Source organism: Antrostomus carolinensis, unplaced genomic scaffold, assembly GCF_000700745.2.
Source record: "Antrostomus carolinensis isolate BGI_N321 unplaced genomic scaffold, ASM70074v2 scaffold3779, whole genome shotgun sequence".
Lineage (NCBI taxonomy): Eukaryota > Metazoa > Chordata > Aves > Caprimulgiformes > Caprimulgidae > Antrostomus > Antrostomus carolinensis.
Genome location: NW_010336268.1, coordinates 98,231 through 113,835, shown reverse-complemented (window position 1 = coordinate 113,835; position 15,605 = coordinate 98,231). Strand labels below are relative to the sequence as shown.

Here is a 15,605-nt window from a genome sequence, read left to right as displayed (position 1 = left end):
ATGGGTGGAATTTGAGTGGGAATAAGTGTGTGGGGTTTTTTGTTTTAAACACTTTCTGGTAAATGGTTTTACTCTGTCAAATCAGCATGACTGATCATGTCTGGGAGCAAATATAAAATATTGAAGTTTCTTATGTGCTGGCAGGAGTTGCTGATGACAGATCTGTTTCTATATATGTATCTTAATCTACTTTTTAAAAAAATTGCCATATGTGATGTTGATATTCTACGATGATTAAAAACATGTTTTATAAGCAAATACATTTATTTCTAAAACATCTAGAATTTGATAAATGGCTTTACATCTCTTGGTTTATCTGCTTTTGGTACCTGTCCATATACATGACTGTTTTATATATTCATAACTTCCTGAGAAAAGCTTAGCTCCAGGAATTTTTCTATTTATGTTGAATTTGCCTTCAGGGAATTTATTTGGAAGAAGTAGAATTGAGATGAAAGACCATTTTTCATGCAGCAAAATGACCAAGTATATTAATTTCTCTGAAAGAATGTTTAGCACCTGAAGACAAAAGCATCTAAAGGCTACCTCTAGGTATAGGTAAGGCAGGTAGCTGCATAGGTCAGCAGACTACATGGGTCGTGGTGGTGTTGCTGCTTATTCTGTATAGCTAGATCCTTAAAGGCTAGTGCTGGGGGCTGCTGCTTGGGCATCCTGATGTATCAGGTTGTGCAGAAAGGTGGTCATTGCTGAGGGGTGAGGGCAATATTCTCCTCTTCTTCCACACTGAAACCAACAACTACTACCTTCATTTCTCCTGACCCTGTATCTTCTGATATATTGTTTCTTCAGCTCTCTGAGGCTGTTGCCCTTCCCTACCCCACAGACTGTCATCACTTCTTTTTGCATGAGGAGCTCCATCCTGGATTCTTGGGAGACAAGGTTCAGTGCTGCCTTTTCTTTCCCCACTGTCTCTTTAAAACCACTGCATATGCTTCTTGTTAGGGCCAGAATGTGTTACTTTAAGATATGATGACTGGTCGTCTGGAGGTCTAGTTGACACGAGTAAGGGGACAGGACACAATGAAGTAATTGAGGCCTCTATCAACAAATGCAGTTAAATGATAAATTGCACATAAAAATAATTCTATTGATTTTCATCGTTAGAGACACTACTTTGTGGGAATGGGCACTGCCTTTTCGTTGCAGAATGCAAGCGTTATTAGTCCATATAATCTGTACATTATGCAGGTCTTATCAAAACTTATCTTGCTTATTTGACTGTGGAAAGGTTCACAAACAGTATTATATTGTTTAACAACAGAATTCATTGTTAAAGGACAGGGTGATTTCTGGCTTGATAACTGAGCTAGTACTGTCACATGGAACATGCTCCATTATCTTTTGCCTTTCATTGTTCTTCATACAGACAAGCACATTAGTGGCTTACATTTAGGAAAACCGTCATCTAACAATTAAGTACAATAAAAAAGGTGGTTACAATGCATGTCTCTGTTAAGTCATGTTATATATAGTTCATAGTACCTGATAAAGCAGCGTATCCAACATACTGATGCTGAAAACCCTGCCAGCAGCGAAGGGCAGTCGAAACATAAATGCCAGATTAGATCCTTTCTCCCGCTCTTTCTGTTAAGGAATTACAAAATAGAAAATATTTTTAGTGCTTATTTTGGAAGGACTATAATAAAAACATTGAATTGATGCTACCTTGAAAGAGGTCAAAAGTATAAAATACCTTTACTCTCAAAATAGTTTCTTTCTACAAATATGTAGTATCTTTTTTCAAGTTGTAAGATTGTTTACTGCATATGTTGTTTCAGTCATCACATCTCAAATTGTATGGGCATATTCTACTAGGTCATTTTAAAAATTATTGAGATACTTCCACTGTTCTTAGAGCAAAGCTCTTGTTATTCCTGCTTCAATTCCTTGGTGCTGACAGTGGACTTTCACTTAAGTCCAGAAAGTCGACTAGAAACAGGAATGTGAAACATGAACAGAATCTGACACAAAAGAGAAGCAATGGTATTTCAGTCAATGTAAGGATGTGAGATGAGATCAGACATCTTATGGTATCTTGCTTGCAGAGGAACTGCACCACAATGTGCTTCCTGTTCCTTCAGTTATCATAGAGCAGAAATACAGGTTGAAAGTAATTTTGTTGTCTTAAGAAGAGGAAGTATCAAGCTTTCAGTTCAGAGGTGTCATTGAGAATGTGTTCTCAAAGTACAGAAATGCTACATGTCTCAGAATGAAGACACTTACATCCACCACATATACACACTAGTACACACTAAGATCTCACTGGCTAGCAAGCAGCTTGGCAAAATAGACCCTGAGGGTCCTGGTGAACACCAAGTTCAACATGCTGGTAGCCTGTCACTAGCAGTGTTCCCCAGGGGCCAGTACTGGGGCCAGTCGTGTTCAACGTATTCAGTAATGACCTGGATGAAGGGACAGAGTGTACCCTGAGCAAGTTTGCTGATGATAAAAAACTGGGAGGAGTGACTGACACGCCAGAAGGCTGTGCTGCCATTCAGTGAGACCTGGGAAAGGCTGGAGAGCTGGGCAGAAAGGAACCTAATGAAATTCAACAAAGGCAAGTGTAGAGTCCTTCACCTAGGGACGAATAACCCCATGCATTAGTACAGGTTGGGGGCTGACATGCTGGAAAGCAGCACCATGGAGAAGGACCTGGGAGTCCTGGTGGACATGAAGTTAACCATGAGCCAGCAATGTGCTCTCATGGCCAAGGCCAATGGTATCCTGGGGTGCATTAAGAAGAGTGTGGCTGGCAGGTCAACGGAGGTTATCTTCCTTCTCTACTGTGCCCTAGTGGGGCCACATCTGGAATATGTGTCCAGTTCTGGGCACTGGCACAGGTTTGCCAGGGAGGTTGTGGAGTCTCTCTCTTTGGAAATAGTTAAAAACCCTCTGGACATTGTTCTGGGCAACCGGCTCTAGGTGGCCCTGCTTGAGCAGGGGCCTTAAGGCAAGATGACCTCCAGAGGTCCCTTCCAATCCTAACCATGCTCTGATTCTGTGATATGCAAATAAGTGGTCTGCTCTAACTAATGGCTTTGTTGAACAGCAGCGTTTTAACCCCTCTTTGCCATTGCTGGATAGTCTGGTTGTACCTGTTGCTTTCTGTGGCGCCATATGAGTGGAGCTGAAAAAGATGTCACACAAAAAGGCTTTCTTCTCTAGATAAAAAAAGCCCCAGAAAATAACTCTTCAAAATACGATATTGATCTGTCCTTTATAAAATTTTACCTCTGTCAATGTCTTCAGATTAAAGGGGTTTCAAAATTTTTAAGGAAATAAAATTATTATTTCAGGTTGTTTGTTTTTTTTTTTAATTCCAAACATTGCCTATGTTCTGACTAAATACTACTGGCTTGTACTGATTTCTTCTTCCCGGAGAACTGCATACATTCATGCTCTCACACACACACGCATGCTTTGATGTCTGAGCAGCAAAGGATTGTTTCCAGCAAGTTGGGTACTTCTGACAGTTGAAGAAGAAAGACTAATTGTACAAAGAACACGTTTACCAGGATAAGCATAGCATTGTGCTTACTGGTGTAAGGCACAGAAACAAGAACTTTTTTGCATTTCTTTTGTAGTTCAATCTCACATATTTAAGTGCTTTTCTGTTAGTGCAGTCAGTCAAAGTAGAAGATATTTTTCTTCAGTTGCTATTGAGAATAAAAACTTGCGTGTGAATTATGGAAAAAAATTGTAAGATTAGTTTTACAATAAACATTTCAAAGTTAATACTACATGCATATTATAACATACGTTAGATTAAATGCTTTTAGATTAATGCCATAAAATATTTTATAGGAAATGGGCTGTGAAGTGATTATCCTCCTATCATGTGACCCCAATATTATGTTTATCCTTCCATCTGCTTATAGAGAAATTTGCAGCAGATTCTGGTTTTTGCGCAAGAAACATGGGGTAAGGCAAGAGACATTTGGGGAATAATTGGTTCTTATCCAAAATCGTGATAATAAACATAAGGATGTTTCTTTTTAAAATGGAAGCTCAGAAATTTATTCTCCGCCTTTATTTTAAATTTCTTGTATTTTTTCTTTTCATCTCTTGTTACAGGCTTGCTTTTTCTTTATTCTTGCCTAAAAGAGAATTGTGAGAAATACAGTTTTTACTAAGCCACTTAGCATTGAGTTCTGCTTTACTGCTTGCAGACTTACTAGCTTCCAAGAGAATACTGTGGACATAGAAGCCAGAAATGTGTCTGAATGTCCCAGCAGTTTTATTTCACAATAAGTGTCACGTCCAGCAGCTCCTTCCCTGACACTTTTTGGAATTAATGAGGAAGAGGATATAATTACTTAAAATCATAGATCATTTCTGGGAATATAAACAAAAGATCATGGTATAACTGCGTCCTGTATAACTTCACATATATAGATGACATTTTAAGACACAGCTATTAATAGACAGAGATCTTTACTTCATCCTCAGTCCTCCTATGTTTGTGGCTTTGCTCAAGTCATGAAGTACAGAATTTTTACTGCTTTCTTTCTAAGTAATAAAAGGTGAACACTTGTGGTTTTGAGAAATTCTTAGCATGTGCTTCCTCCACTTAGGCCATTTAATTTTAAGTTAATTCATTATTTCCTTTTGGGTTTGCATATTGTCAGAATACCAGAGATACCTGACCAGAAGGTCAAGTTCACAAGCTTTTCAGTTTATTTCCCTCTTTTCTACTTCCATTTATACTTGTATCAAATCCTTTTTAGGGTTCTTTATCATGGTTTTATCTTTCTACTATTTCTAAATAAATACCTCTTCCTTTTTAACAGTTAATTCTATGATACCAGTAACAAAGTACCAACCCCAAACTAACCTGAAACCCTGTTTTGGCCACTCTGTCAGTGACTGAAAGAGATCTAGGGCCCATATTGATTTAGTATCTTCTCCTCTGACACAGACAGTAACATGGGAACTGCCATGATAGGCTGTAACTGTTGTGTATAAGCAATGCAAAGTTGCTTTACTGAACATACAAGGATATGAGGTGGGGCTGGGGGTCATGTAAGAACATAAAGAGGTGACTGAGGTAGTGGCTTATTATAAGGAACAGTCAGAGCACTGCTAGTTTTGGTAAATGTCAGTTGTTGCTCATGTCAGATGTCAGACTGATAAGAAATCTAAGCATGGAAACCTCTTCACAGTCTCTTTCTTGCCATAAGGTATTTTGGATTGGTAACACTTCACCTCTACAAAAATATATAATATGTTGGCTTATGTGTTCTTAATTGCTTCTGTTGTTCTTTTTTGGCAAGAACAGATTAATTTTCTGTTGTGGACCTGGAACAGCTTTCTAAAAACCTTGACAGTTCAACAGACAAATGTGTATGCTAATTATTTATACAAATTAAGAGGTATCAATCTATTTTTTTTTATATTTCATATATCAATACTGCTTGCTATTACTTAATGTTACTTCAAATGCGCTTAAAACCTTAACAGTATTAAAAACAAATGGAGACAGCATGCCCTATCCTTAACTGAAGGTGAAATATTGGTTTGATTAAAAGATACAGGAGTTTGCACATATTTTAAAATGATCACTTAAAGGTTTAGAATTTTATCCTTCAGTTAACACCTGCAATATTTACTTGGAAAATATTTAAAAAAAAATAAAATAGAAAATTAGAGTCTGAATCTTATCCAAGACATTCTAGCCCTTTCTTTCTTGAGAGAGGGAGTGGTTACCTCATTTTTTTTCTTATTTAAGACAAATGAAGAACATAAGTTTTAAGTTTAGACCATGGGTGTTTTGTTTTTTCTTTTCTCTGCTTTTATGTCAGTGCTGATTTGGGTGTTCAAATTTACTTATCTCTAAAATGAGGAAATTGCAGCTGCAACAGCAGATGGACTTCTGATTTGTGTATCTTTCTTGTGCAGCTCATTAGGCTGAAAAGTTAATTTTGCATGTGTGTTTCAGTGTTACCTTAAGGCAACTTGCCTGACTTTTTTAGTCTTTCTGAAAATGAGGTGCCAAATGTAGTAATAACAATCAACTGTACGTTTGACTGCATTAGATAATTTTTACTCAAGTTTTTAATTGCCTTTCATATTGCATGAGGGAATTCTGAAACATCAAATGAACTATAGCACCACCTGTGAAGTGCTCCCTGAAAATGTTAAGACGAAATAAGTAGGAAATATCAACAGCAGGCAACTTCAACAGCAATGAAGAAAATGCTCTTTCTTTAACATAATTTATCTACCTCTATTTCAGCATAGAATAGTTTGGATACGAAGTTAATTAACTGTTCAGCTTCCAACCTATATTCACAACTTTATATTTGCACAATAAATGAATAAAGATAGGGAAGAAGTTATAATATTTCTATTTACTTCCAGAACCGTTGCTGGAAAAATGAAGGAGCCTATGTAAGGCAAGAAAGAGAACCGAGATAAAAATACTGGTCTCATTGCATTGAAGCCCACGGAGTATTCCACAGAGCAACTGTAGACACCACATACTGGGAAAGCTGTTACTATTCTTATCTCGCCTTATCACTAAACTGCATGGAGTAAGGGAATATGTTTAAAAAAAAAAAAAAAAAGCTGTTGGTTATAGTACACCAAGGAACTAAATTAGATTGGAACACAGTCTTAAAGGCACCTTCTAGCTGTTGGCACTTGTTGCCCTCAATAAACCAGCAATGCATGATTCTAGCTAGTTCCAGCTTATTCTTCCTGAAGTTACCATTGAGGAAGGGAGTGCTAAAATAGAGGAACTACAGATATTAGCCTTAATGGATAGTGGGAGTGACAAAATCCAAATGAAGATGTGCCTCCCATGGCAAAGTGCTCCTCTCTCTGTGTAACAACTTCCGTTTAACTTCCTTACAGTTCTCCATTTTATGTCCACATCAGAATACCACTTAGAGGTTACTTTGTATGCTTTATCTAATGTTTTAGCAACAGTATTTTGGACAAGCAAATTAAATTAAACTTATCTCCATATAGCCTGCCTGTTCCACAGCTTGAAAATGCCAACGTGTGCACTAGAATGTATAGCATATGAAGGTTTTATCTAGCATTTAAGTAATGTCACTGTCCTTATCGTCCTTAGGACTGCCCTTCAAAAGAGAACAATTGCTGTTCTTAAACTGCCACAATAACACAAATACCCCATACAGATGCATGGAAATGTATACTGAACATGTAATTATAGTGCCTTTAAAGTGAATTGGAATTAAAAATACATATTGGCTGTATATGTTTTAAGTGTTTAGTCAATTAAAATATTTTCCAAATTAATTGCCTGTGGCAGCCTCTTAGAAAATCAGGTTAGCTCTGAATATTCAGCTATCTAAAAATATTCAATTTTCCTTGAGCAAATTCTGTGTCCACCTCTGTCCAGAGGGTTGGTGGATTAATAGTATGTTGTAAAGTGATGGAACTCAAATCAAACTTTATTCTTAAATGAGGGTAGAATTTGGGAAAAAAAAAAATCTTTTACATTAGCTCTGCAACCATAAAATCATTTCACTGTTTCCACTTGTTTTGAAAGCACTGTTACAAAAATCAGAAAAAAGTGTTAAAGTGATAACATTTAAATTGGGGGCAGGGGCAAGGGGAGGCAAATCTTACCTTTTCTAATTTGGATAGAGCAAGAGAATAGCAGTCTTTGGCTCTGAACTGCATGAATCTCATATTGGCTGGGTGAGTCAGTTCTGTGATAATGCTTAGGCTTGAGAACAACCTGTATTTTAAAAGAATGTAACAGTTACATCTCTAATTATAACAATTCACAAATGTAAGGTTCTACATAATGCTATAGCTCGTGCTCATGTCCATGTTTTTAATGAAGTGCCTGAAACCTGTGGTGTTTTTTTGGTATAATGACATACTGGTATAATACATTCAAAGGCTGAGCTTATAAAATATTTTAATGCTAGAAAGGAACCACTTAAGTTTATTACCAGAGATTTTTATTTAATAATTTATAAAATGACACAAATCTGTAGGAAACAACAAAAAATGCAAAACTATACAGCCTGCACTTAGTATCTGGTTGCATGTAAACTACCATTTTATTAGAACTTATGTACTCTTTCCATGTGATTTTTTTTTTATGCTTTGTGTCCACAGACGAAGCAATGTAGATGAAAACTGACATTTGTTGGGAGTTGCTGAGAAAATGTATGCTTATGTATACTAATGTTCTCACTTTGAAATATTTACATATACAAAATATTTATAAATTAACACAAATTGAGGCTTCCATTAGCAAAAAACAGTGAAGAAAGTTTAACTCTGATCTAGCTAATTAGACAGATTTTCATGAAGCATACTCAGTAGCTCCTCCCCAGCCCTCGGGTCTCTAAGAACTAGAAAGAAATTTGTAGTTTATGCTATGCAAATACTAAACAACTTGGAATAGAACTCAGATTATTATTTGAGTGTTTCCTCCACAGATTAACATCAGAAAATGAGATGTGCATTTGTAATCTCTTCTACTGATCCTGAAAGTACTTACCTGCATGTGACAAAAGATAATGGTAGTACTAATGACATTATTAATGTGGCTTTTGTTTCATTCAGCTAAAAATTAAAGTGGTTTTCTTGAAAGCCGAATTTAGTAATTTAGTGTTGAATGGAATCCAATGTAGCTTTTTGCAAGCCTTTATTTAGCCTTTTCCCCGCATTTTTGTAGGGAGGACCTTCAATGAAATGGCAATTCAAGCAGAGCCTAAATGTGGGGAAAAGTATGTCAAGACTATCTGCCAGTATGTGTTAATGCCATATTATTGCAATACAATTTCCTAGGTCTGTTGATGCCAAAATGTACAGTCGTGTAATGGTCACACGTTCCCAAACACGTTCAGAATGTATGATGGTAGAAGTGCTAGCCATTCTTATGTTAGCAGTGATCTCTCTGGGAATAACCAAATATTAAATGTGATCATATAAGGAAAAAAGATCATATAAGGAAATGTGATCATATAAGGAAAAATGGCCTTGGTAAACTGGGCGAGAATGTGAATCACTTAACAAGGACCATTTGTGTTGTAGTTCAAAAGGCATTGTGCATGCTCAGGAATTTCTGTACTTTTTTAGCCCTTACAGTCAGACTTTGATACAAACTCTTGAGTGCTGCAGTATTGTTATACAAAGTCCACTTATGTACCACTAAATATTAAGCACTTGGGGAATGAAGTCTACATACATAGAATAAATACATGATAAACACATCCTTGAGATGCAACTGTGGTACATCTTCACTAGCATGCTGTGTGTTATAAAAACCTGTGAAGTGCTCATGCAAATTGAAAAAAGTCCTGATAATATCACACTAGATAGGAATCTGTACTTATTAAGTAGCTTAACAAATGTCTTAAATTTCTGAGGAAGGAGAATAAATTTTCTCTGCATTAATTCTGTATCATGTAGCGCAGAATTACTTAAGCTTCTGCTGACTGGAAATTTTCTTCTATTGCGGTGTTAAAGGACAGGCATTAATATTTGAAAACTAACAATATAACATTCATAACTAAGAGTAACAGGAAATTAAAAGCTGATCTAATGATTAAATATACACAGCTTACAGAAAAAATACAGGTTGCTAGGTTTCTGTTGAAGATAGGTTTAGTTTATCACCAAGATATGAAAACTGTTTTATATTAGGAAATTGGTTTCAAACCTGGTATTAATAAAATTCATATTTTACTTATGAGTGTCTTTTAGCAGAATTAAGGGAAATTACTTTCCAGGTAGTCAGGGTCACATTTATTCTTGCCCTGAGCATAAAGCACACTGCCTGCAAGCTTTCAGCACTGGAGCAGAGTACTTCCATGCAAAGATCCCTCTTGTTTGGGAATCAGACAAGCAAGAGATGCATTTATTTCTTTCCTGTTCCAAAAAGATAAACCAAGAAAGCAAAGTAATGCCATCATAATACCTCATTTGGTTTATCTATAAATTGGTGCTGTTAGATACCAGCCAAACTATTGACTTGTTAGGTATACTGCTGTCAACAGGCTTCTTGCAGTACTTGAAACACAGCCTTCAAGATGTCAGGCAATAAAAAATTAAAAATGGAGCCTCCCAAACACCATCGTTTTAATCCATTAATTAACAGAAAGCAAGAGTAAATATAAACACTCCTCCTAGTACAGACCTACTACCTGAGGAAACCCACTGTTTTTCTGAAGTGAACTCGTAACTGTCAATAGGGACTCAATGGTTGGCTTCATATTTCAGATTAAAAAGTGAAAAGCATGTCTAGGACACAGTCCAAAACTAGTAATTTCTCCTTGTGCTTTTTAACTGTGCTGACTTGTTCTTCCTCATCCAAAGGATTAAAATTTCCTTTCTTAGTCACTGTGACCATTTGAGTCACGCTTCTTTACTCCTTTTAACTATAATTAAGTCAGATAAGCTCGTGTTGTGTCACAGTTTTAATTAGTATGGAACAGTTTCTACCCTCAAAGGTGCTAATAACCCTGTCGTTATAAACAATGCATCTGTCTTCTACGGCGTAAGGGGGACACACTCTTCTGACAAAGCAAGATTATTAATTTATGTAAATCAGGGAATAATGTCAGAACAGGTATATGAGAACTGGCAATGTAGGCCAAACAGTACTGCAGTACTTACACCACCTTTCCAGGCCTGTCCACAAGCCTTAATGAGATGAGCTGATCTGAGTCAATCAAATCAGTTTAGATTAGCCTGTATCTCCAGAACTATTTCCCTTGGTGAGACTTAAGTGGAATCTTCATTGACGAAATATCTTTGAGAACAGCATACTTTAGCAAAACTTCGGTGGTTTAAAATCCTTCATTAATATTAGTTTGTGCTAAGTGCTGTTGTTCTCCACCATGTCCAGCCTCTTCTTCAATAGTTTCTGATATTATTAGCTATTATTAAGTAACAAAACTCCTTTAAGCATATTTTTAAAGTTAATTTACAAAACTCTTTACCTTGGTGCAATGAATGTACTTTATTCTGCAGCACAGATAAATGTCACTACCTTATGCCTCTTCCCAAAGGCTGCTTACTTCTACAACTTTTGCATAATATAAAAACGCAGTGACATTACTGTACTTGTTCTAGGGAAAAACATTAGAAAAAAATTTATACAATACGCTACTTGTGACAGTTTACAAAGTTTTCTGAAAAAGTATTGTTAAGTGTTAAACCAAGATATTTACCCACATTTCTTTTGATATTTGTAACAAGTACCATGCAGTCTTCAAATTATACGGAACCTGATATATAGTTCATATATGAGTTAAAGCTGCCATCTAGTTGTAAGAATTGTGCAAGACAACTGAATGATCAGTAAATTCTAGTTGGACTATGATTTTATTTATTTATTTATTTTTAATATTTTACAAAGTAGAACACAACTATGGGAAAAAATTAACTGGTAGTTTCTAAGTTTTATTTTTTATTGAACCAAATTTTATATTTGGGGATAAAATATATTTCTGAAAAATGTGATGTATGTCAAAGCCTCAGTGAGATACCCTAGAACAACATCATTAAGAGCAGACATGAATGATGCACAGATTAAGTTCAATTATAGTTTCTAAATTGAATTTAGTACCTGTGCTACTATCAAGTACAAATTCAAAAACTCAAAGATAGAAAATATCAAACTTAAGTTTCTTGTGCAACATAGATTTTGCTTCTTTTTGAGCACATGCAGAAATGCTAATAGCATTTAGCTGCATTCTCACACACGATTGTATTAAAAAAAATCTCTCCATCAAAACACTTACGTTTTAATGAGTTCAGTTTTCTAAAACACTGACAGACTCAGATGACTTTTACTATGCACCTCTCTCTGTGGAAGGTAGAAGGCTTGACACAGAAAAGGGTGACAATATTGAATGAGACTGAATTCTCTAGGAAAGGTCTTAATTTTGTCCAGGTCTTATTAGAATGAACATCAGGAAGTGCTAGACTTAAGCCCCAAATCAGGGAGGCATTTCATACTTGACTGTGTGGTGTGTTTTGCTTTGCGTGGGGTTTTGTGTTATGTTTTTAAGCAAATAACTTTTTTCACAGTTTAAAGGACATGTATCTTTTGGTACTTGTTGAATCAAGATATTTAACACAAAGTGAGTCTTTAATCAGGAGCCGTTCTCAAATGAACAGGAAACCTTAGTATGTTTAGCTCTTCATCACAGTACTGCCTTCTCAGCCTGTTTACTAGACTGATCATTTTTTCACTCCCTAATCAGTTATTTTTTCATGACTTAGTATGTTGTTGTCATATATAATGTTGCATACATGTACCTAAAAACCTTTTTTTTGTTCAAAACTACATATTCAAAATGTGAACACTTACTACTACCTTCATAGCGATGCACTGCTTACCTTTTAGCATTAGAAAGATCTGCTTTTCATATTGGCTTTAGCATTACTGTGAAAGACTGCTGCACTGAGGAAAAGTTTCTTTTCTCAACTATCTTTGTTCCTAAGTCTTCAAGAGTTGATTTCTTTTCCTTCCTGCAAATCTGACAGCGGACTTCTAAAATGACTGTCCAGTTTTGGGATGCATAGAATTTAACCTGAGATTTCAGAGTACCTCAGGATTCTGAGTGCATTGCTAAGCAGTGTGGGAAAAAGTTTGCCCATGTAAGACACAAATTCCTATAAGGGAAAACTTAAGTAGAAGAAAGGAAAAAAAAAAAAAAAATTCTTATCTGAGTACAAAAGGCATTAAGTATTCACAATTAATGACGATGTATAGAGAGGTTGCAAAAATGCCTTACCTAAAGAGTGTTTGAACATTTACAATAGTTTTAGCATCTGCCATGTAGTCTTCCTCAGCACTCATTGTACTTTCTTTGTCCACCACCACCATGTTAGCTGCAAAGGTGACCCCACATCTTAGTAAGTCATCTAGGCTTTTGTGAAGAGAAAGAGGAAGAAAGAAATATGCAACTTAAATATGGACACTTAAAATATTAAGGATGATTGGAATTTGCAGATCACAGGTTGAGTTGCTGATTCCCTTCGTCTCCATGTATATATCATAACTCCCAATATAATCTATATCAAGTATAATATAATCTCAATTAATTGATAGAATAGAATATGAATAATTATTTTCCTTGAAGACATACTCAATGCACTTCAGTAGGTTGCTACAGTTCCTCTCCATTTGCTAAAATGATAAATTTATTTCAAAGTTTTAAAATAAGCCTTTAACAGTGACTTGGGAAGACAGTACGTCTGTACATGCTACAACAACTTGCTTCATTACAGTTACTTTTGGCAATAAACAGACCCAAATAAATGCTCTGGGTTGCTCTTTCCCACAATTATATTTCAGTTTTAAAATGCTAAGAAGTGTTCTACTAAGACATCTAATACATTCCTCTTTTAGGTTCATCTATGAGTTGGAGCATTCTCATTATGCTTTTAGGAGCAGCTGTAGATCAGGAAAACTGCTGGACAATGTTTCCTGTGAAGCCTGACCACAGGAAACACTCACAGACAACTGAGTTACGTTTGTAACATAGCTTTGTTTCCAAAATGAAGGATGTTTCTGTTGTTTTAACAATAATATTTTCCATAGAAACCAAGCACTCTTCAAAAAGTTTAGAAAGGACTTTTCTGTAATTATAAAGACTGCTAGAGACACAGCAATTTAAGAAAGGGTGAATTTCATGGTTTCCAGGGGAAATTGGAAAACTACATTTTTGCATCATTCTGTTCACTTCCAAGGTGAAAACCTGTTTTGTCATTATACTTGCTTCTCATTTGGCAATCTACAATATTAACCAAATCCTAATTATCCTGATACAGGTTTTCTTTTCAGTGATGATTACTAAGTTTATGTAACCTATTATAAATTATTTTTAAAATTTTGAGTAAGGAAAACTCTAAAAATTTGTGATATTTATTTTACGTCTCATACAAAACAAATAAGATAATTATTTTTGAAACTGTGCAATATCAGAAAAGAAAGGCTGTTTTATATGATCTATACGAACAACTTCAGTGCACAAGCAGAGCTCCAAACTTTGAGTAATTTGTATTTTTGCTTTTCCAGTCTTTCAGTTGATCCCTGAAAATAGCAGCATAATCTGAAATACCCAGATTTTCTGCATTTCAATGTTACACAAGCTCAACAGCTATTCTTATTTTAGCGGTTACATTCAGAGAATTTGTGGAGAATTTAAAAAAATTAATTTAGAATTATTATAATTCTAGTTCTCAGGTACCTCTAGCTATATGTTTTTTAATGCTGAATACATTATAATCTGAAATCTATTCAGTTACAGATCTCAAATCATTTATACTTGAAGACCAGGTATCTACTACTTGATGATATATTTTTATTAAGTTCATCCCAGCTATGAATTTTGGTAAAGCTATTTTTCTGTAGGCCATCCACTTCTAACAGAAAGGGAGTGATAAATGAGAGTGATTCCTTTGGTGGTTTTCTCTAAGATGATGATATTTCATGTCAGGTGACCAAATGACAAATATTTTAAACACTTAAAGGTGGTAGGTAGGAACACACTTTGGGAATGTGTTCTAAACTCATTAAGTAAGATAGGAAACTTTGCATTTTACATTGTAGTTCTTAGCTAAAGATGATAAACTTCTATTAATTGTATATGAGTTTAAAGCATGTTTAGGAAAACACATGGAATAAGTATGAACTTTTTAAAGGTATTGTCATTGATGAAAACAGATGTCAACCCACTCCCCCACCCCTCAGTATGATTGGTTATTGCACTAGGAAATTAAGTGATTGTATTGTCAGAAAAGATGCAGAAGTTCATGCTCGTATTACTGTGAACTGTAGAATTCTGTATAATCATTTATTTCAAAGACTGCACACTTTTTATGCATTCAGTTCTAAAAACAGCAGAACACGTTTAGGGAGGGATTTGACGATTTCCTTTTTGAAATAAACTCAGTAAATGTAATTGAATTTTACTATTCTATGTTAAAACCAGGTTAACATCTTTGGGTTATTAATTACTTTGGATACCTTGAGTCAATTCAATTATTCTGCTGCTATGAATTATTTTTATAATTATTGTGGAATTAAGAGTTAAGAAAGTAGTAGATATTAACCTGAAACACTTTATTGGTTTAGAGGAAGAAATGTAGAAAGTGATAAACATTTCTGTAGATTCTTTGCGAATCTCGCAATGACTATGGTATCACCAAGGAAAACCTGTAACTGTATCACTATTATAAGTAATTTTAAAGCCCTCGTTACAACAGATTGAGATGGAGAAGCACTGAATCTCCATAATTCTGATTGAAAAACTGGATACTGTTAATTCAGGGCAGGAAATAAGTTTTTTGACTTCTACCTGGGAAATCAATATGGTTGCTTGTAGCCCCAATTCAATATTAGCTACATAGTGAAGCAAACTATTTTCTTCTTTAAATTGACACTCTATGCACAGGAGTTTACTAAAATGTTAATGAGCCCTTGCTCTTCTCTTGTTTCTGCCTGTTTTTTACATTAGATCTATGTTGCTAAACTTAGATATGCAAGTATGTATTAGCAGAGTTGAAGACAGAAATGTAGGAGTAGGTGATATTTTAAGTGGCAGAAGATGAATACTGTTGGACACATTCAAGACTGT

The 15,605-nt window shown here is 35.3% G+C and overlaps 1 protein-coding gene across 1 annotated transcript in view; it reads right to left on the bottom strand.

The window, feature by feature from the left end:
* Positions 1-15,605, bottom strand: part of LOC104530238 (potassium channel subfamily T member 2) — a 102,566-nt gene that overhangs the window by 13,927 nt on the left and 73,034 nt on the right. The window contains exons 21-23 of the mRNA XM_029086679.1: positions 12,759-12,893; positions 7,621-7,732; positions 1,504-1,605 (exon numbers count right to left, since the gene is read on the bottom strand). Of these exons, the coding sequence (XP_028942512.1) occupies positions 1,504-1,605; positions 7,621-7,732; positions 12,759-12,893 (349 nt within the window). The remainder of the gene's footprint in view (positions 1-1,503; positions 1,606-7,620; positions 7,733-12,758; positions 12,894-15,605) is intronic.